This window comes from Orussus abietinus, unplaced genomic scaffold (genome assembly GCF_000612105.2).
Source record: "Orussus abietinus isolate OABI.00-Male unplaced genomic scaffold, Oabi_2.0 scaffold40, whole genome shotgun sequence".
In the NCBI taxonomy this organism is placed as follows: domain Eukaryota; kingdom Metazoa; phylum Arthropoda; class Insecta; order Hymenoptera; family Orussidae; genus Orussus; species Orussus abietinus.
Window position 1 is genome coordinate 267295 of NW_019394244.1, and position 22682 is coordinate 289976.

The window sequence follows — 22682 nt, forward strand, 5'->3', positions numbered from 1 at the left end:
CCCTAAAACTCTCACGCGGCTCCGGCCGTGCTAAAACGACCGATTCCCCTGAAAAAAGGAGTGCACTTTCAGCCCGTGTTTTCCCAACGCCTGCAGCTTTAGGTATTAGGTGTAAGGGAAAGTTTTGTCGTTTTCGGACACGTACACTTGTGTGGATAAGAACGACAGAACTTTCCCTTCCGCCTAGGAGGTGGTGCAAGAAGTTAACCGCGGTAATGCATACACGAAGGACATTTTCTTACGAGTTTGCCCGGCATTGTCCTCCCGAGTATGACCGCAATTATGGTAATCCAGATCTGCCTCGAATCTTTAGGGCGATTAAGCTTATCGATGCGGTATCAGTGATAACTTGGAAAATAAACTGATTATCCTGTTATCGATCTGAAAAAAAAAAGAAGAATTCTTCCACCTAATTTACGTATTAATTACCTAATTAAATAATAAACCTAATTAAAACGTAAATAAATTGATTAGAATGATGTTTCACGGTGATTCTAATTTCATATGACTTGTCGCCTTATCGGGTCCTTTTATTTGTTATCATGCCACCAGTCGATATTAACGCCGCCCGACAGGATCGAGCGGGATTTATTTTAATAATGCATCAGGGTGCACATCGTGACATGACGCTTTAATATGAGCTTCCTACAAAGAGTAAATCTTACGGATAAAGTTGGGCGGTAAAGCTCAAAAGGTCTTTCTATCCGACGGATCTCCCGCAAGCTTATCTATTGTAGCTAAAAGCTCATCTCCTTGTTATACGAAGAGACAGGGCTTCTCGTCAAATCGGGAAAACCACACGAGCCAATATTCCCTTTTGAAATTATCGACCCCCAAGGGGAACTAATTACACTCGGATAATAATTTAAACACTCGTGGAGTACCTAGGAAAAATCATTCAGTGGTCCGTACCGTTTTTTAAGGTGATAAGGTAATTCGACAAATTTTTTCTCCGTTTAGAACTTAACGCGAATATGGAGGCCATGAAATTCCGATTTTTTTTTTCAAATTTCTTCATAGATATTATATCAATTTATTGCAAAGATTGAAATTTCAGGAATATCATCCCCTTAAGGTGATACGACATGAAAGAGAGTTCATGAAACACAAGTGCACATGGGGGTGGAGGGGAATAGCGATAACGTGCGGTGCGGGGATATTCCGCGGGTACCCGCTGCGGAATGGCCGCGAGGACGAAACCGGCGACCGACATTCGGACCTCGAGGGTAATCGGCGCATCCCGTCGGTCGGTTTTTTTTCCGCGCGGGGGTTCCGCATCCCGGGCCATCAAAATGCGAACGATCGGCCGAAAATCACGGAGTAAGCGGCGACGATCGTAAAACGCTCCGGTACGTTGTCCCCCGCTTTCTATCTATCTGTCATGATAATTTATCGGCGGTAGTGGGCGCGGGGAAATGTCACTATATCCGGGGAAATATCACTAGTTTCGGGCCATTGTTGGACCGGAGGCGCGGCCACGTGCGCCAGTTTTACGACGTGAAATTAAACCGGTATTACGGGGAATCTTTTTTAATGGACCGCCCCGTTAAATCCTCGGATACATATGTACGTATACATATGTACGAAGCCCGGAAGCCCGGACTTCCGACTCTTAGGAATTAAAAAACGATCCGCAATATCCCCGCAACGAGTTTCCGAGTGTCGCGTAAACGCTCTCTTCCTTATTTTCCGCCATTACTCCTGCCGTAACTTGACATGATTTTCCGAAAATAAATGTTAAAGTATGTAGACACTTTCTTTGGTTTTACTTGGAGGAGGTTTACGCTTATACTTATCGGTGTGATTACCGTACCACGTGGAAAATCTAATCAGTGTAACGCCTGGACGCGGAGACGTTTTGACTTAGGGGCGAAATTCCTATGACCGGGCAGGCGAGATTCGACCAAACGTCGGGCGCCTTTAGGCGCTCTTAGTAGCCAAAGAATTAAATAATGTAGTACGTAATAGGAGTACATCTCAACGTGTTAGAGGATATAAGTCGAGGGATTTTGAATAGCACGTGAGCGGTAATTAATAAAAACCGGCTTCCTGTAATTATCCGCGTAATCATCGCCTAGAACTCGGGGAAAGTTATTCAAGCTATCAAAGTTAGCGTTATTCGAAGGTATTAAGCGGGAAAGTTTTCAGGGGCCAATGAAAAACCAATTTCAAGAGCGCTCCTCTTTACGGAGATACTCGGAATGCCCGGAAGATGGAGGGATGCTTCGACTTCCGTTTTAAGGACCCTTTTCATATATCTCTATCGGGCATAAACTTTGAGTTCATTTATATTGCCCTATCCATATATAATGCACATCACCTAGACACTAGGTGTATGGAAAATTAGAATATCGCGTGTCAATGCACGCGACATTTCCCCTACATGCGACATTTAACGATCGATGCCGTTGCTGTATGCATTGCTCGGAATATCCCCAGGTTTAATATTCACCGTGCGTGTCCGTATACAAGTAAATTACATCTTAGTTACGTTGAACTATTCATTCGTTGACAATCAGCCGCTATCAGTCGCTATCAGCGATGCATCTCACGCAAGGCGTTACTCGGCCGAGATGTTGTGCCCGATGTTGGCACGAACCCAACATTAAATTCAATGCCAGTGCCGATGTTGCATCTTCTAACGATTTAGGGCAGGTCATGTCTATACTCCATTTACCGACATTTATATTTATTTTCAAGTCATTTGTGGTCTACGTTGAGAATTATACGAACTGAAGCGTTCTATATGTCATTTCGATAAAGTAATGATAAAAAGATCGACGTAAAACTGCCGAAATCCCATGAATTCATTATTCCATCGACTGTTTAGAACCAGCGTCGCCATCTGTGGCGTCTAGCCGCAACTAAATTTTTCCTCCAAAAACCCGCGTTAGCCCCAAGACGAGCCAAGATTCTCTCGCAATCGTTGGTGAAACTATTTACCATATTCTCCCATCTGACTCTGTGATATAGATCTCGAAACTCTTCATTTTCGATTCCAAGCCTCCATGAACCATAAAACATCGATACGTGACCGGACTCCGCCATGTTGGTTCCAGTCCATGAGAGATAAATAAATTTTTTATGTAAAATGAAATGTCACGACTTCAAGACCTACTTTAGGGTCTCCATATTCCCGTGGGGAAATTTCAAAAAAATCCTAGAATACTTTCCCCAGTGATTATGACATCTCATATGTATATATAGGCTGACTCTTTCATATCGTCTTATCAAATAAAAAAATTGAGTGCCTGGAATATCCAAAATGAAAGTGGGTTAATTAAATCCTGAAACTAAGTCAATTTTGACATCGGGTCCATTTTAGTTGCCGGTTTATCACCCTTGGGTAATTCGGATTTTAGGTAGTTTATCATCGAACTCGTTATCAGCGACCGGGTGCGAAAGATGAAGAGGACCCGGGGTTTGGGATTTTAATTTTCCTCCATCGACCTCGCCTCTTTCTCTCTCTTCCTCCCCTGCTTCAATTTGGCCCCTAACGATAACTCTTAATTATCCAATTAAACCGCTCCAGGTCCTTCCCCGTCGCTCCTGCCTCCTGGTGCCCCTCCTCGACTTCCCTACCGATGAAAGCAACTTCCTAAGTTAAGGACGGCATTCCCGGGAATTCGGTTAAGCCAATGTTTTCCGTGGTTAAGAGACCGCACTCGTCGCCTAAGCCCTTAAGCCATCGTTTGATAAGGCGCCTAATCGGGGTGATAACGAGTCGGGCTAATTGATAATTATACAAACGGGCTACCGAGACCTGGCTCCTCCACCTTGGAGAGTACACTTTAAAAAAACGCGGAATCTCGAGTCCCTTCCACCGTCGTCGAATTTCAGACTCGCGGTTATCATCGCGAATGGAAATACGGAATCCTTATCACTATCCTAGCCGCTACATTTACGGGAAGGATTATACGTAGGGGGTGTTTTCCTTCCTGCGGTGCCCATGCGGTTTTTTTTCCGTTCTTTGCCTTCCCAAGAAGAGCGGGTCGCGGAAGGATTTTCGAAATACCTTCCGCAAACTCCCCGGAAAAACGTGGAGGCGCGGCAGTGTCCGGAACTTCCGGCGTTTAGTCCCCGCAGATATATCCTACGTCCAGCGTTTTCCCCGCCGAGGCGGAAAAAGTGTTGCGGATTACGCGATAATTCCGTAATCTCTCACCGTTATGCCCGAAGTGCGGCTTCCCTCATGGTGCGGTCCTAATCGGCACCGTCCGCGGAAACGCGTAGGTCACCGCAGGTGCGTTCCCATCGGGCCGCACCCGTCGTGCACTTCCACCTCCCGGGGCACGCCGATCGCCGTTTGCGGCCACCTTTGCGGCCAACTTATCCGGAAAGCCGAGCGGCACTCGCGATAACGCACACACACCTTCTTTGACCGCGGAAATTGAGGATGTCGCGGGAAATTGGACGGGCGGAAAGGCCGCGTCGATTCCACCCTGCCGGTTGATCAGCTGATCGGCTAAAGAGCGGATTGGCTGGATCCTGACATCTCTCGTACTTATCTCCCGTCCTGATAAGTGCGGATGACAATAGTGCTAATCTTTCGATTTTTGTCCGTCTTGGACCAGACTTATCGATAACGCCCCACGTGGTTGGGTGGCCGACTCCGATCAGCTGTTCGATCAGCTGTTCGATCGCCAGATCCTGACCGACCGAGCGATTCTCACGGAAATTTGCACCTTCTTCGGGGAGATCTCCGGGCACCCTTAGACGTAGGGAATCCCGAAATCCTGGAAGAATTCCCGAATCACTGCCGACACTCCTAAACGCGGAAAAGGTGGAGGCGCGGGACGCGATATCGCCGCGGATTCGATCGGGACTTGAAGAGAGTGCTTCCTGATAGTGCTATCGGAGATGCTCTTGGGTTATCTCGATTTGTCGACCCGGGGATGCCTCACAGGACGACGCGCGTCTCGCCGCCGGTAGTTGTCGCGGCACTAGAGCGGATCGCGTCCCCATGCCGCCAGGACGCCCGGCGTCGCGACGCCTGCGCCCTGGGGCTCGCGGCACGCTTTCCGGGGCTACCCCCGAAAGGGAGGTCCGGCCACCCCCGCATAGGTTAGGTTAGGTTAGGTTAGGTTAGGTTTAGTTTAGGTTGGATTAGATTAGGTTACGTTAGGTTAAGTTAGGTTGGGTTAGGTTAGAACCAAAGTCAGAGGCTCGATTCCTTTTCAACAGGACCCTTTGGAAGCGTCCCCCAGGAGTCGACCGCGAACGTCACCAGGTCCTTTTCTTCCCGACCGAAGGAACGTATTCGATGCCGGGGATTTAGGGGATGTCCTGGAGGAACGGGATCCTCGCACAAGACCGGAAATCGATACGATGAAAAATATATTTTACTAATCTCCCGGCGTCATTTCGAGTGCCGACCACTGGCGCACCTGTTGCATCCGTGTCTACCTTCCGGTAGAACGAATTATTCAATTAAAGCCGCATATCCGTCTCCAAAAATCCAACGGCTTGGGGTCCGGATATTTCGGTCCGCAACGGAAAACCGGGATGCGATTGGGGAGGCACCGGAAGCGATAACAAGGACGATTGATAAAACGTCCCCCTCGCTGGTAGCATTTCCGACCGCTCTTTTGTTTCTCTTGCCGAGCCCAATATTTATATTTCATTAGATATGTGGAACGAGTTCCGCATCTTGGGGACCATAAAGTATGAGAGGACCGTTTTTCCTATAGATGGGCGCCGTTCCGCGGAAAATCCTCCGGGAACCCAGAAAGATGGATGTCCCCCCGTCGCGAAGACGCGTCAGGGTGAGATGATTTTTCAGACTCTGCAGCCCTTGGACGTGCCTCGAACGAGGGATGCCACCCTGGAATTTGTTGTAATTCCTGTTCGACAACCCCCCGTTAAAGTCACGCTCCGATAGCGGGGAATAAACCTCCGGTATTCTAGACGAAATGTCGGCGCGTTGTCTTCTGCTCCGTCTTTATGATAGCCGTTCTTTATGATAGCAACCTCGCGTTGAATGTTGCCCAATGTTCCCTAGCTTCTCTAAATTCATAATAACCAACTTCGGGGGAAATAACTGCAAAAGCCGAGCTTGCATTCCCCACGAGGAGGATATCAGTTTCGGAAGGTGGCAGCCGCCCAGGACTCCGGAACGTGGAGGGAACGAGAAATGGCGGCCAGGGGCTGCAATGAATGCTTAATAAGACGCTCTGGGAAAATCCGAAACTGTAATTCCCTCTTTGGAAGCCCCGAACGAGGTCTAGGCGTCGCGATGTGTGCGGAAATCAAACGCGGGGATCCCGCGCGGTTCCGACGGCGTTGTTTGCCGTACAACAACCGCCAACTCCGAGGACGGCACCCGAAGGTGTTCGCGCTTCCCTGTTATATTATTAGTTCGGTAGTTTGACTGCACGGCAGTTCTCGAACGAGGGGGGCAATAAACCGAACTTCTGTTTTAATTCGACATAACGTCGCGCGCCATTAAGTTAAGCTCGTGTTTACTTCCCAACGGCGCGCCTCCACCTTAGAGAGAAAAGTCATTCGTCCTGCTGTTGAAAAAATTTTATAATTTTATCACGTGTTTGTTGGAAGTTTTATTTAGACATGGTATATTAATTTTATAACATTTTTAAATAAAATTGAAGTGTATAATAAATGTATGATATACATTATACATTTCTGGTGATCGGTGCTCGATATTAAATGTTTGTTCTGCAAACTAATTTGACATGGACCGTTAAATAAATTGTGTGAATTTTATGTAACATTTCGCAAAAAATCCCGCGTTTCCGGTAAGAGGGGACTAGGGTGGAATAAGTCCATGGGGTGTCGTAAAACAATTATCGAGTGGAAACTTCGGAGCTCCATAACTGTTTAAACTTCGCGCCACTGTCGAGTCGAGTACTCGACTCCGTCCGGACAGTAATTATGCCGATGAAACTGCACGAGTACTCGACCCGTCCTCGTTAGAGCGCGTTTGAAAGTGCTTTCGAAAATTCCCCTCATATCGGGCAAACGATGTTTCCCGGTGGCGGTAAAAATTACCAACGATTCGGTTCGTTATGCCACCTTACATTAGATATTAATATAAAACCATGTACCTAGAATTAATATAAAAATCGAATTTTCGCCAGACTTTCGGGGGTTGTTTCACCCCTTAAATGTGGACCATTGGAGATATAAAAAAACACGTGTCCCTTAAATTTTCGTGTTCTTCAAACCTATATAAAAATTAATGAGATCGTTAGTCGCGTATCCGCGGGGGTGCGTTTCTCCCGCAAAGGAGGAAGTGGAAGTGGCTCGCATTAGTCAGACGCGGTAAAGGATTACCGGGCGATCCGGAAGCGGAAACGGCTCGGCGGTACTTGACTTTATTCCAAGCGGAGCTTCGACTCTAAGATTGGTCAATCGATCTCGACCAGAATAGGGAAGAGTACCCATGGAGCACGCGATCAGTGCTATTTCCCACGGGTGTCGAGCGCCGGTGGTTTCCCTCCCCCTTTTCCTCCCGACAAAATCGGGAATCCGCGGCACCGGCTGCGGAAAAGGGGCGGAATGAGGAGATACTTCTCCTAGGAATACCGGAAACTTCCGACGAGTTCGGGGGTGACGGCTGTCGATTACACGGTGCGGGAAAATTGACGGAGGCGCCGACGGAAAAAAACCCGACTCCGGAATTTCCCGGCTTTTCGCTTCTTCCACTTCAATTGAAATTTACCTTAAATTATCCCTATTAGTCGGGCATAATTAAACGCGATAAAGAACGATGCTAAACAATGCTTTTCGGAGGGCTAGGCCGTCTAAAATTACCGCAGGAATTTTATGAAATCGATAACCAATTAATTTCTATTATCAGTCAATTAATTACTGCAAGAATTTCGCCGGGAATAATTAAAAGCATTAAAGAACAATACGAAACAATGCTTTTCGAAGAGATGGGCCGAGTAAAATTACCGCAGAAATTTAATGAAATCGGTAACCGAATAATTTCAACTACCAATCAATGGACTATCACAAGAATTACGGTAATAATTTCCCTCCCCTCTTAGGGGTCACAATGCGAGGACATTTTTCGTTTCTATCAGGTCGATAAAGCTTTTAACCAGGTGCATTCGCAACGGTACACCTGGCGCCATCTCTTGCAGCCTTCGGTAAACTCAAACATCTTTACTTAGTTTAGAAATGTTCTGTCACATGGCGCCTCCTGTCCCTTATCACGAATAAGCAACGCTTAATCAATAATTAATCGACTCCCTATGGATCCTCCCTGACCTCGGTAACACCATTTCCTCTATTTTATCATTCGACCCTCCCAGTTTCTTGATATCTCTTATCATGATCCTCGGCCCTTGTTGCCTCCTAATTAGTATCAATTTATATATTATATATTTATTTTTGATTATACCTAGTTATATCTATTTTCATTTATTTAACTACTCTACTTTAGAGGGATAGTTTTCCTTCCACGCGCACGCGCCGTTCGCCACGAGGGATTTCCGCTAAGGCAAAAGTGCCGATCCGAATAATTTTCAGATATGCCCCGCGTAATGATAAAATTGTATCCGGGGAGATTTCAATTGCAATTAATCGAATGGCCGGAATCGCAATTCGGGATCGGCAGGTTGCGAGATGCGAATCGCTCGCTGCAAAAGGAGCGGATCGCGCGGAAGGTGCCCCAGGACGAGGGGGGCCAGGGGGGTCCCGACACATAGGGCAGAGTTTAATCAGGTTCTACTAGTTAGTCGGCAGGTGCGACGTCACGACGGAAGGAGACTTGCCTCCGAGAAGCGCAGCGCAGCACGCGCGCAAGAAACGCGACGCGGTGCCACCGGACGCACCGCGCGATGCCATCCAGCTGACCACCTTCTAGGACCCGATTCTAGAGTTCATCCGCATTTTTTTTTTCTTTTTTTCCCCTTCTAGTTCCAATGGATTCGCGTGAAAAGTTTGCCATTTTCGCGTCATTGTTTAACATTGCGAAATTGTCAATTTTGCATACGACTTTAAAATTGACAATTTCGCATGAACTCGAGGATAGGGTCCCAAGCATTTTTTCGCATATGAATATATTTCGCAAAAAAAAAAAATGTTGCATCGTTGCGAAGTCACATAATTGATCAACATTGCAAAGTCCTATTCGAAATTTGGCATACGACATATGTCGCCTGAACTCGAGAATATATTGAAAATACGGGGTGAATATTTAGGGCCATTAGGGTCGTCGCGACGCTAAGCGTTCGTTTTGTCCCCGTCCTTCGGGACGGCGGTGGATCCGCGAATGCGGATCTCTATCCCGTTAATGTCTTGCACGGGGGCCGTGGAAGTTAATTAATGACGTGCCCATGAGCAAACTTCTCGACGGGGTACTTAACGTCTCTCCGACTGGCGGTCACGCCATCGCGACGCTAAAATGCGTTTCGAAATACGCACTAGCGATTTACGCACGTGGGTCGACCCTCGAACAGCTGATCAGCTGACGCGCCGCCGAGCACGTGGTCGTTACGTCATTAAGTCGTCGTCCAATTAGTCCAAGTTACCCCCGAGTGTCAACCGAGCAATTATGCGCAATTAACCTCGCCGTAAACCAAGGTAACGAGGCGTACCTAAGGTGATATGAAATTTCATTCAATATCTATCTATCTATCTTCTAAATTCCTTCAATTAAAAGTGTACGAATTTTTTTTAACACTGCGCTTTAACATCGAGCCGGGTATCACAGGGATAGGAATGTTTAGAGAAGCGTTTTTTCCACGGGAGGTGCCGTAAAAAAATTGAAAAAAAAAAAGACAAGAAAAATTGACTCTTGAAGTGTGTCAAGAATCGCTAATTTCCTTTCATCGTTACACCTGGATTTAACGTTTTCGACTCTATTTGTCCGTCTAGGTTTAACAGCCGTGACGGGACTTCTTAGTACCCGGAGTACCGCTAATGTATCTCGAGAGTACGGCTACCAGGAGAGGCTTAAGACGTTTAAGTATTCCAAAAAGAAATTCCCTCGTCCGTATTCGTAACGTCTTCCGTTTCGCGTTTGCATCGGGAATAAACACAAAGCCCATTGATTTGCATACGAACGTCCCAAGAGTAACGGACTCGAGGGGTGATCGCCACCGTTAAACTTTAATCCACACCCAGTTTATTCGTCATACTGTCCCCTAACGGAAAATATCGAATGAAACACGGACCAAGAATAATGGCAACGGAAGCTGACGCGATGATACGCGTTAAAGAGTAGTCCTTAGCAGTGAAGAAAATTAAAGTCCTTCCTTTTTGCTATTTTTATGATTTTTCTTCCGTGCCTCAGGGTCCCAGTAGGGGCTTGAGTTAATTTGTGGAAGTACCCTGGGGATAGTACTTGAACTCAGAATTTTTTTAAACCGATAGGGGTTGGCCTTGATAGCTAGGAAAATTCAGAAAAGAATGATAGCGATAGAGGGACGAGGACCCGTGAACTCTTGACTCCGCGGATAGCTTCTTCGCAGTCGGGATGCATCTCCTCGCGATGGTGAGAGAGGCTCCTCTCGAATCACGAGTGCACTTCTGGACATTCTCTTAGTCCCTGTGCATCCCGTCGGAATGCACCGCTGATGCATAAGTACCCTGCCGAGCCCAAAGTACTCGTTTCAAGAAGCTCATTGCAAGACCCCGCGACGTAGGAATCGGTCATACCGATGGGTATCCCAAAATGGTTTTAAAAAAATATTTTTAATAACGTTTTAGTCTGAGATAGATGAACAATTTTTCTTGGGTGAAAATTGAAATTTCATGAGCAAAAGCATGATCACGTGCTAAGTTCATACGTTGAGTAGTATTTTACAACGAAACCCATTCATATCTCGAGTAACATTTAACCATGAAATCCGTTCATACTTTGAGTTTGGCCCAAATTTCCAATTCTACTGGCCAATAGGACGTACGTCGAAGTCGCCAGGGGATAAAGAACTTCCGGTCAGCCGCGGGTCTTTCTCCGCGGAAGTATTGATATCGATTCCCAATCAATATCTTAGCTTAACGGGGCAGGACGAGGGGGAGGAAACGAGGGATGACCGTCTCGGAAAATCGAGTCGAGTAGGCCGCGTGTTATAAGACGCGAAAGCGGCGCTCGTAAAGCATCTTCGCCGTGCGAGATCGCGAGTAACGATCTCGCGGTGCGCATGCGCGCTCGACTCGCTCGGCTCGGTCGAGGATGGGGAAAAAAAAAAATCAGGAACAGCCGGACGTGGAAGTATTTTATACGCGTCATGCAATCGGGCTGGGTATATGTGGAACGAGCCAAGGTAAATCGGCGCCGCGATGCCGACGGGACGGACACGCGAAACGGATAAACCCCGTTTCTTCCGCCCTTAACCCTTTGGCTACTTAGCTGACATCTTAAGCGCCCGACGTTTGGTCCAATATCGCCTGCACGGTCAGAGGAATTTCGCCCGTATGTCGAAATGGCTCCGTGTTCAAAGGGTTCGGAAAGTGAATTAAGATAGAAACATATATGTTTCTTTCGACCCTTCCTCGGGGGTGGACGAGTGGGGGCTGGAAAGCGTTCCTGACGTGCCTTCGCGGGAACTCCTCGCCACTCGACGGGGACTGGTCCTCGTCTTCGGGAAATCCATCGGGTAGAACGATTCCCGTACTTTGTGGGACTTCTCGGCGCTCCTAGGAGAAGAAAGGGGCGAAAGATCGGCCGGCCGAGGCGATAGGTTTTGATCCCGTGGACAGGTGGTAATTACAGCCCAGGGTCGCGTACCGAGAAGTCGTAAGACGGCGGTCGCGGAAGAAGTCTCGCGGACATTCCGCGCGACCGGGGTCCCGAGTCCCGGGGACCACGTGCTCGCGACGCGCCGACCTCCTTTTCGGAGTCCCGGCCTAACGAATCGAAAATGCCCGTCACACGCGGCTTCTTTTTACCGACGCCTTTTCCCAACGACGCGGACGAGCTAACGTGCTCTGCGGAATGATACCCGCCTCGACTTCCGCGGAATTAACCCGCGCGCGACGCCGCGGAAATCATACTTTTATGCTTCAATCTCGAATTTTACCATTTTCATATTGCGTTTCCTCGGTTTCATCGGTACCGTCGCCACGCGAAAATAATATTTCTCTGCTTCGATGTCTAATTTTAGGATTTTCAAACTTCGTTTCATCAATCTCGTCGGTACCGTCGCGGCACAGTTGCGAAAATGGTATTTGTCTGCTTCAATGTCAAATTTTAGTATTTTAACATTGCATTTGATCAGTTTTATCGGTACCATCGTCACACGAAAATCCCCCTCCGACCCCGGTGGTTCCGTCGACTTCCTGGAGAACCTCCTTCTAGGGCATCCGAGCGCGCGGATTCCTCGGCTGGTCCCGGCCCCGGTCGTTCCTAGAACCCGGGGTAGACGTCTCGTTTTTCCCTGTCCCGATGAAAAGAGAAAATGTATTTTCCGCGGCGCTCCCGGTAGGAGTCCTGGAGGAGCGTCGGGCGTCGCGGCGCGTCGCGGCGCGTCGCCCGGGGTTTGGGCAAAGCGTCGAAGCCGTCCGACCCGATCGGTGTCGTTGCCCTCTTCGGTCTGGCCGCGCCGGCTGGTGCCCCTCGTCGCCGAGTCGCCGCGACGCCCGCTGGGAGCGTCGAGAGCGTCGAGCCGGCCTCCACCTCCCTCCGCGTCCTCTCCAGGCGTTCCCTCTCCTCGGAGCACCTGTCGTCCGGCGACTTCGGGGTTAGGGGCTCGGCGGAGGTAAGTGGACTGGTTATCAGTCGGCGCAACGTCTTCGTCGCGACGGGATCGTCGGATTCCTGCCCCGCGCGTCGCACCCGGACCCCAGGAGGAGCGGGACCAGGAGTCTCCCGGTAGGAGAGGTCTTGGGTCGAGGAGGATCTTCCGGAAGGTCCTCCGAGGGTAGAGGTCGCGCCCGATGCGCTCTCCGGAGGCCTGACCGAGGCGTCGTCGGATCGGCGACCCGGCGCCGACCTCGGTCCGGGGATCCAGGAGGACCCCTAGAGGAGAGGAAGAAGCGGACCCCGAGGATGCCCCACGAGGAGCTCCCAGGCTCCGGGTAACGACGCGTGGCTCCCGCGCTCTCGAGGTAAGCCGCTCCTCTCGGTCAGCTGATCGCGGCCCGGTCGCCCCGGTCGCCCCGGTCGCCCCGACGCGACCGACGCGACGGAGGGTAAGGTTCCTCGGCCTCCTGGAGGGGAGGGAATGCGGTCGGTCGGGAGCCTCACCAAATTTTCGTGCCAGGCCCCGCGGCCGATCTCGACAGCCCCACGTGCTCCGGGCCCGGAGCGAGAGGGAGAGAGATGGACCGAGGTGGAGGAGCGGGACGCCTGGCATGCCCATCTCGCTCCGTCTCTCTTCCTACCTCTTTGCTCCTCTCTTGCTCTCTCGTCAACCGAACGCCACGCACCGGACACTCCACCGCCTCGAGCTAAGGCCGAGCCGAGTTAGCGAGCATTCCGGTTAGCGGTCCGCCGAACGCTTTGCCGGGGATTTCGGGGTTTCGGATTTCGACGACGGGCTAAGGGATACTCCGCAACGTCCTCGAGGAAATCGACGACGTCGATCCTCTTCCGCGACCTCGTGGAAATCGACGACGTCGACCGACCCTCTTCCGCGGCTCCGGAAAAATCGGCGGAATCCGCGATGATTCCGACGTCGACCCCTTTCCGTGGCACCGGGAAATCGGCGGTTACCTAGCGCAATGGGATTTTTTGACCTCGAAAAAAAAAAAGCGCGTCGTGGCGCTCCGTGAGAAAGACGGATGCACCGCGACGCGGTATGCCGCCGCCGGTTATCGGCCGCCTCCCTCTCGAATCTTTCTCACGCCCGCCCGAGAGAGAAGGGACTTGTATCTTGCATCTTCCGGGCGTCATCGTTTGCGATCCGCCCTTAAAAAATGAAGGTGCGGACCGGGCTACGTCGAAAAAAAGAAAGGGCTCCGAGCGGGAACGATTTTTCGAACAGGTGTTCCGTCGTTCCGTTCTTCGCGAAAGGTCCCCACCAGCACCAAAAGACGGGCGTATCACGGCGGACCGAAACCAGGCGCCTCCACTTGTCAGTCGGCGACAAGGATCCGATTAGCTCGTCCCCAGGAACCGACGGGAGAGTTCCCTAGGGTTCAGCGGGTCCGTGCGGAAGCGGAATTCGATGGGAAGGAAGATCCGGCGAAATCCGCCGGATCGAGGTCGGCTCTTCCAAAGCGGATAGAAAATCGCGCCGTAAACCGCTTGCCGAGGGGCGTTTCGCGCGCGGCTCCGAAAGCAAAGAGCGAAAGAGGCGATTTCACGTGCCCGTTAAAATCCAGGTCGTCCGTCCGTGTACCGACGTGTGCCGAATTCCCCGTCGCGCGTAATCGCAGCCGCAGCCGGAGGGGTTGCGTCGTCGTTTACCGTAATGACTCGGAATCGAAAACCGGTACAGCGATAGATACGTGCCCATTATCCATTATTCCCGATGCCATTACCTTTCCGTCGAGCCGCCGCGCCGCGTCGTCCGCGCGGGTCGGCCGCAATCCGGCCGCGAAAGGAGGAACGGAAGAAATAGACGAAAGAGACGCGAAGAACGCTTCGGGATTACTTGGCCGGACTCATTCGTACGCTCTTGACTCTTTGAACAGCCGTTTCGACATACGGGCGAAATTCCTCTGACCGTGCAGACGACATTGGACCAAACGTCGGACGTCTTTAGGCGCTCTTAGTAGCCGAAGGGTTAAATAATATATTTCTTCGGTTAAATCCATCTTGGTCACGGTAATCGGCGATAATTACCTGAGCCGCGGTTAGATCTACTGATGTGTAAACGGATCTCTTATCAGAGGGAAAGATAATGATCGCGATCGACTTCCTTCGGAGGAGTTTCGTTTTCCTCGGCAGAGTCGAGGAAGAGAGACGCCGAGGCGGATTCATGATTTATCGGCTCTCCGAGCAGGAATCCGGAACGATTACTCGGCTCAATGGGACGTAGTACGTACGGTAATGAATGGGCTGTACTATTGAAAAAAAAAATATATTATAATTTTATAACAATTTTCTTGGAAGTTATATTCAGACATGGTGTACTAATTTTGTAACATAGTTTTATATAAAATATATAACACGTGTCTTATTATTCATAACGCCGTGGGACGAGATAAGGGAAAAAGAGTACCGCGATAACGACGGAAGAAAGTAAAGCATCCTTTCCCTCTCCATGGCCGAGGAACCGAAATCCAGGAAGTGGAGGAGAGACGACTCTTTCCGGTCGATCGATTCCGAGAGGGAAAGAGAACCTCCTCAGGGAGAAAAACGGAAGCAAGAAGGCGCCTCCGCGGTTTCCGGTCCCTGGTCAAAGAGAGCGATAAAGTCGAGGTCGCCATTACGGTAACTCCGTGACGATAGCATCTCTCGAGTTTCCGGTGGCCGTTTAATTCCCATTGAATTTACCCACGGGTTAAATCAATTAGTCCGATTTATGGGCCGCTTCTATCTTAACCCATTAAGGGCCTCGAAAAACCCGAGGGAGAAATTCGGGACCGGAAACGTCGCCGAAGAAGGCCTCCAAGAATTCCCGTCGTCCTCGGGATGGATCCAATTAATAATCGATAATTGGCACCAAAGTGTGTACCTTCGGGTAAATTTCCCGCAAAAAGTCCCCACCTCGGCGTAATCGAGAACGAATCTCCCGGTGATTAATAATTAATAAGGGACGTGGGGGATTTCTTTCGGGGAAAAAGGAGGAGGCACGCGATCGATCCGCCATCGTCACGCCCATGGTCCTGGGATCTATTTTGGAATTCATCCGATCAACTTTCCCATAGGACGTTTAAATGTTGATCAATGATGCGACTTCGCCACGGTGCGACATTTTTTTTATCGAAAATCTAGTCGCATGGGAATTAAATCCCTAATCTCGATCCACGCCTCGCAGAAAGGAATCGAGGAGGTCGATAGCGTTACCTATCATTCTCCTTAATTGGAAGCATGGCCTAACGACCTAATTAAACAGTAAACCGTAACAGAGGTGCGTCGGCGCGAATCCTCGAAACGAAGCGGGAACGGGGACTCTCTTCAGGATCTCTTCCGACCCCGGTGCCGGGGTAATCGGTGCGTGGGGTCTATATTATCAATAAGTATCGTATCAGTTATAACTCCATTGTTATACACAATGGCGGACATGAGTGCCTCCCCTGCAGATGCGACATCGCCTGTGCAGGTTGGGAGGGCATTGATGTCTCCCAGTGTATAGTGGCGGACATGAATCCCTCCCCTGCAGATGCGACATCGCCTGTGCAGGTTGGGAGGGCATTGATGTCTCCCAGTGTACAGAAGAGCCAAAGAGAGGATTCGAAGAGCGGGAGATATGATTAGCGTGGGATCTATCGCACGCGAGTGTTGGGCTGATAGTGGGGAAACAACCGTTACGAAGGTGTACACCGGCCTCTGGTCGAAACATCCCAGGAATGTATTGTCCGGGGCTGAGAACGAAGCTCCGAGCATCCTGCTTCGCCGCAGGTGCATCCTCTATTGCGCAACCGCGGTGCGCACCCTGTCCATCATAAAATTACTAATATCCTTGATAATTTTTTTACATACGTGTGTATTAAATTCATGACACGTGTTATATATCTTATTTGAAATTATTACATAAAATTAGTATATCATGTAATCCAAGAGGAGAGACCTAGGTATCGCAGCGACTTCCTTATCATTTCCCGAGCGAAGGATCGCCTAATCTCCTTCGTCGCTTCCAAAGGATCACTCTAAGCCTGCAAGGAAAACGTCCTAGATCCAGTGGGGATTAAATCGCTCGAGGCCGATAAAGCGACGAAGACGAGAGGCAAGAGAACTGGGACGACGCGTCGAGACGCGCGACGTCATCTCCCTTTCTCTCTCGACTCGTAATGGCCGATAAAACGACGGATGAGAAAATTGAGGAATACCGCGTAACGATACCTCGTATGACCGGTGGAATTAATTGATGTTGGGAATTGAAGATGGAACCATATCGACATATGGGCGAAATTCCTCGGACCGTGCTGGCGATTTTGGACCAAACGTCGGGCGCTCTCCTCGAAAGTTTAAAAGGGCTTTAGACACGCGTCCACGTCCGGGTGCATTGCGTGTAGTAGTCTTAGAGACACGTTATCCGGTACCGTTGCGCTTATCAATTCGTTAATGCCGTGCCGGGGAAAAAAGCCCAAGTCGGCCATGCGCCGCATGTGGAATCCGCACGCTCTGATTGAGCTTTGTCCTGGAAATGGTATTGTGCCGCGTCAGCGGCCTCGAAGGAATACGATCGTGCATCTAGAACGCACTCCGAGTCTCCGTAATCGGCGGTAAATCGAGGACTGCGATTAAAGACCGACCGCGCGTCCTCGTTCCGAAAGCTTCTTAATCTTTTGAACACGGAGCCATTTCGACTTATGGGCGAAGTTCCTCTGACCGGGCAGGCGATATTGGACCAAACGTCGGGCGCCTTTAGGCGCTCTTAGTAACCAAAGAGTTAAAAAATTGAAGTTTCACGCTGGTAGAGACCTTCCTTCCCACTTCCACCTTCACGTTGTGAAGTTTCAAACTATTCGGTACATCCTATCGGAAGAAAAGCTCCAAAAAGGAGATTTCTAACTCTACCGTCGCGCCACCTTAACGCTAAAGGAAGAAACAAAAGGCAGGGAACTAACGCATCTCCGTGTTCCAGGAAAGTACGTTTCGACGCGAGAGGCTGGGATCTCCAGGATGCCAGGGCTGTGGAAGTTGCTACACACGCTAATCTACATGGTGAGTGTCGTCGGGACGTTATCGGACAAAGTCGGCGGTGCGGAGCTTGCGGAAGTTTCCGTTGATGCGTAATCCCCGGAGACCGTTACGCGTAATCGTCGGGCCGGTACTTTCTACGCGTTGTTCGGTACCACGGGGCCTTTGTGCCCGATGTACGACGCGAAACGTGATTTCCCTTACGATGATAACGGGAGGTGATGGACGCGGAAAAGACGCACCGAAATACGCATGCGGTAATGCACAGGCACGTTCGATATGCATACGCGAGCCGGCATCCCGATTTGCAACACAAATCCGGACAAACCGCGAATGTTGATCAGGGTACCACTTGTATGCTGGGAGACATCAATGCCCTCCCGACCTGCACAGGCGATGTCGTATCTGCAGACGTGGGTCAAGGTGGAGGGGTCCTGCTTAAATTCCGCGGATGAGCCGCGCGGCTTCGGGGAAGCGGAAGCATTTCCGCTCGTTAAGGAGCGGGAAAACGTCTCGTCAAGGGTGCGTTAGAGCGGAAATAAATTGCGGTAATTAGCCCTCGTTCACGAAGAAGCACTCTCGGTCCTCCCTGGCTCCTCCACGCCGTCTGCGCGTTTCTCCAGATTCTAGAGCGGATCCGAAGAGCTTCCGGAATCCGCTCCGGAATCCGAATTCCGCGGTCGCGGATCAAGAACTCGGCGGGACCGGATACCGGAGAGAATTCGGCATCCTTTCCGCAACGGAGACGCCTCGATAAGAGCCACCGATAAGCCCTCGCAATCGGACCATCCGCGTCCGGCCGTTAACCTCCCGCCATTCCGCGCATAATCGATTACGAGGAAAAGTCGCGGCCCTGAAACCCGCGTGCGGAACGCACGCGTGCCCCCCGCGTCCTAATCATTTCTAACGAAACCTTGTCATTTAACGGTGCGATCGCAAGAGTGTGCAGAAAACTTGTTTTCACTTGCGCGAAAAACGCCGACCGTTAATGCAGCGGTAAAGACGCCTCTCCCGTTACAGCGGAGGAGCGCGTCGCCGTCGCGACGACCAACGACTCCGGTCGACCCTGTCAAATCGAGAGCCCCGAATCGAGGAAGGCACGCGCCTCCACCAGGGGGGCAAGGGAAGGATTAACGTTCCGCGTCTCGAATCCGCAGGTGGCCGCATCAAGGAGCGTCGAAAGTAGCAGCGACATTTGGCCGCTGGAGAGGCCAGAGGGCATGCCGGCCATTCGGTCCTTGGAGGTGATGTGCGGCAAGGACCACATGGACGTGCACCTGTCCTTCTCCCAGCCCTTCGAGGGGATCGTCTCCTCCAAGGGACAGCACGCCGACCCTAGATGCGTCTACGTCCCGCCCTCCACCGGCCAGACTTTCTTCTCCTTTCGGATAGCCTACGCGAGGTGCGTTTCGAATGTCTTATGGAACGACCACGTGGTCGGGGATGCGTTTCGAACGTCTTATGGGACGACCACGTGCTCCGCGATGCATTTCAGATGCGGCACGAAGCCGGACATGCACGGCCAGTTCTACGAGAACACGGTGGTCGTCCAGTACGACAAGGACCTGCTGGAGGTCTGGGACGAGGCGAAGAGGCTGCGGTGCGAGTGGTTCAACGACTACGAGAAGACGGCGTCGAAGCCTCCCATGGTCATCGCGGACCTGGACGTGATCCAGCTGGACTTCCGAGGTGCGTTGGATGCGTCGGTCGCCTCTCGGAGCCGCTCCTCTCTCTCCGGGCGCCGACTCGGTCAGGTTTCTCCCCGTCGAGGACCCGGAGCAAAGATAGGCGCCCGGAGAGAAGGGAAAACCGAGAGGCTGCGGTAGACCGCGGGCGATTATCGTCCCGGGGACCTGGGGGGAGGTGCTGACCCGGAGTCGACTTGCAGGCGACAACGTGGACTGCTGGATGGAGATCCAACATGGCAAGGGACCCTGGGCGCCGCCGGTCTCGGGCATCGTGCCGCTCGGCTCCACCCTGACCCTGGTCGTCGCCATAAACGATTACCGAGGTAAACCGAGCGGACGCGCGTTCCAAGGTACTCGAAGCTCCTAGCCCGTCCAGGGGACGAGTTTCTCATGGTGTCTCTCTTCCTCGCGTTCCGTCCAGGGGAGTTCGACATGAGGGTCAAGTCGTGCGCGGCCTCGGACGGGGGTGGCCACACCATCCAGCTGAGCGACGAGTTCGGCTGCGTCCTGAGGCCCAAGATGATCAGCCGGTTCCTGAAGGCCAGGGGCTCCGACGACCGCGCCACCGTCATCGCCTACGCCTTCTTCCACGCGTTCAAGTTCCCGGACGCCCTGAGCGTCCACATTAAGTGCAAGGTGAGCCGAGCGCGAGGGGTAACGTTGTCGCCGCCGTTCCTAATCCTCGCGGTTCCCATTCCGCCCCGGGTTCCGTCCCTGACATGCATCCCCTCTGACGAAGGTCGAGATCTGCCGACACGGCTGCCTGGACCACTGCCAGTCCGGAGGATCCGTGGGGCACTACGTCCAGGAGCGGAAGGACCAGGTCAGACCACCCTATCCACCCTCCGCGGTCCACGAGGAGGAGTCGCCAATCTACGACGACGTCATCCAGAACGGCGACGGCACGACCTCGATCGGGGGCCACTTCCTGGGGGTGGAGAAGTCCTCCCCGAAGGCGCAGGCCCAAACCAGCGACCGGGAGCCGGCGCCGGTTAACGAGCCCCAGGAGGAGGACAAGGACGAGGAGGACCTCCCGGTAAGTCCTAGTGCGGACTCCCCCGATCGCGCCCGAGATCCCAGGCCGCTGAGAGAGTCCTTCGCTCGGCAGGAACCGCCCCAGGTGAGTCGCTACGAGAACGAGGACCGCTTCCCACACGGGCCCCGCAACCTGGAGGAGGACCTCACCTCGGCGCCGGTCTCGCCGGTCGGCGCCCGCCGGAAGCGGTCCCTCGTCGTCTCGGACCGGAAGGTGCGCAGCGCAGACGTCGGCGTCAGCGGGATCTACGACGTCATCTCCGAGGCCGACCTCGCCTTCAGCCCGGACGCCCACGCGGAGGCTGTCACCGTCTTCCAGGGCCGCATCCGAGAGGAGATCGTCTATGGCATCTGCCTCCCGATGCCCGGATTCAGTGCCCTCTTCGTCATCGTCGCTCTTTCCGCCGTCGTCTCGGCGATGGTCGCCGGGGCCATGCTCCACCGCCTCCAGACCCAACGCCGGGTCGGCAGGGGGAACCGGAAGAACGGGACGGCCAACGGGTGGCTATCCTACGGCTTGTCCCGGGTCCGATGCTCGGAAAGGACCCGTGGAGGCCAGTCCAGGGTCCAGTCCCACCACCAGCAGATGCAAAAACCGACTCCCAGCCCGGTCGAGCAGGGCTGACCGGAGCCGTATCGGACGCGCGCCAATGCCGTGAGAGACAATGTGCAATATACTGTACAAAGTACCGTAAGTGCGTAGAGTAGGTTGTACGCTCTTTTTAAAGACTTCCATCGTCGTCGCCCCTGGGCCCTGCCTCTCAGGATCGGCCGAGGCCGAGGAGACGAGCATCCGAGACTTCCGACTTATACCTAACGCCTTGATCCCTAAGTGCTACGGCGTTTACCTTTCCGTATTATTAACGTTAAGGGCCCCTAGAGGACCGACCATCCGGGTCGATTAAGTCAGTTTCACCGTTACCGAGCGACGCGGGGACTCCTTCGACGACTTCCGATTTCATTTTCACCAGGTGCGACCTTACGCGAAGGTTGAGGAACGGCGCGAAGAAGGGTCGAAGGACCGGACCTCGTGGTAAGAGGATGATCCTTTAAGGTGAAGTGATACCCCTCTCATATCTTAATGAAACACTTTTTTAAAAAGTATTCAATCGAATTGTCAATCTTTGACACGTGACAATATCTGGATTTTTTAAAAAGATTTTTTTAACTTAAAATCGATATAAAAACCAACGTAGGTATTTAAAAAAGTCTTCTTTACCGTCGTCGGTCAAGTTCCTCGACGTGTTTCACTTCACCTTAACTGACGAGATTCTAATCTAATGACATTCCGATTTTCTTAAGGCTACGCTTATAAATAGCTTCGACGTTTTCTAATTCTTAAGATACTTTATATGGATATCACTTTTGTAAAGGAAATAATATGTTAATCTCATGTAACCTGGGGGGTTCTCCTAGAATTCCAATCGTTTAGGGCCGTGTGCCCACGAGCGACCGATAAGACGATAAGAGGCTACTTTTCGACTCTAGTTACCTTAATTAGCCTCGCTTTATCACCTTACTTTCCTGGATTTTTTTTATCACATCCCCTAGAGTACATCGGCCGCCATCTTGCGAGATGAGGGGACGTTTGATGGATTTTTTATCCAGAGGATCATCAGGGAAAATGCGAGCGACAGCCGCCATTTTGTTCCGACGATCCTGAAGAAGATCCTCGCGTCTACTTCGTGGGAATCCTTGAAGACCTCCTACGTAGCCTTAATTTGCATAATGTGCCTAAAACTTCGCGTTTATCCCGATAGGTGCGTTCCCGTCGCCGGTCTTGGGAATCGCGATGTCCACTTCCTGTTCCTTCCTGACGCTTCCAGGTAAACGATCGAAGGATAGAAAATTGTCACTTTGCTTTCAGAACTACATGCGGTTATCACCACGATGGAAGATAAGGTGGTAAGAAAGTACTTTGATAAGAAGGTCGGATCATCGATGTCACTTACTACTTGATAATTAATTCTAAGGGAGTAACAATAAAAGTCGGTCGCTTTTTGATAAGAATATGAACGATATAAATTATAAAATAAATAATAGATTATGTAATAATATTGAATATAAAGTTTCATGTCTGGAGGACAAGGTGATAAAAAAAGGACTTTGATTAGAGGTCGTGCCTTATCATGATATTTAATTCCGGGGGAATAACGCCGTCGCGTTTTATTTATTATTCATATCGATGGGAAAATCGATAACGACGAGAGTCGGTCGCATTTTGATAATAACATAAACGATATAAATTATAAAATAAATAATAGAAGATTATATTATTCAAAGTCTCACATCCG

The 22682-nt window shown here is 51.1% G+C and overlaps 1 protein-coding gene across 9 annotated transcripts in view; it reads left to right on the top strand.

Moving 5' to 3' along the window:
• The window catches only part of LOC105704387, a 142201-nt gene extending 119647 nt beyond the window's left edge, over positions 1–22554 (top strand). For 6 of the 9 annotated variants that reach the window (XM_023432686.1, XM_023432690.1, XM_023432692.1 and 3 more), the window contains 6 exons: positions 17610–17689; positions 18823–19354; positions 19554–19703; positions 19775–19989; positions 20093–20389; positions 20462–22554. In XM_023432686.1, coding sequence (XP_023288454.1) covers positions 17610–17689; positions 18823–19354; positions 19554–19703; positions 19775–19989; positions 20093–20389; positions 20462–21013 — 1826 coding nt within the window. In that variant the 3' untranslated portion in view covers positions 21014–22554. The remainder of the gene's footprint in view (positions 1–17609; positions 17690–18822; positions 19355–19553; positions 19704–19774; positions 19990–20092; positions 20390–20461) is intronic. The other 3 variants (XM_012433567.1, XM_012433572.1, XM_023432695.1) reach the window with 3 other exon arrangements.
• Positions 22555–22682: the final 128 nt, after the last annotated feature.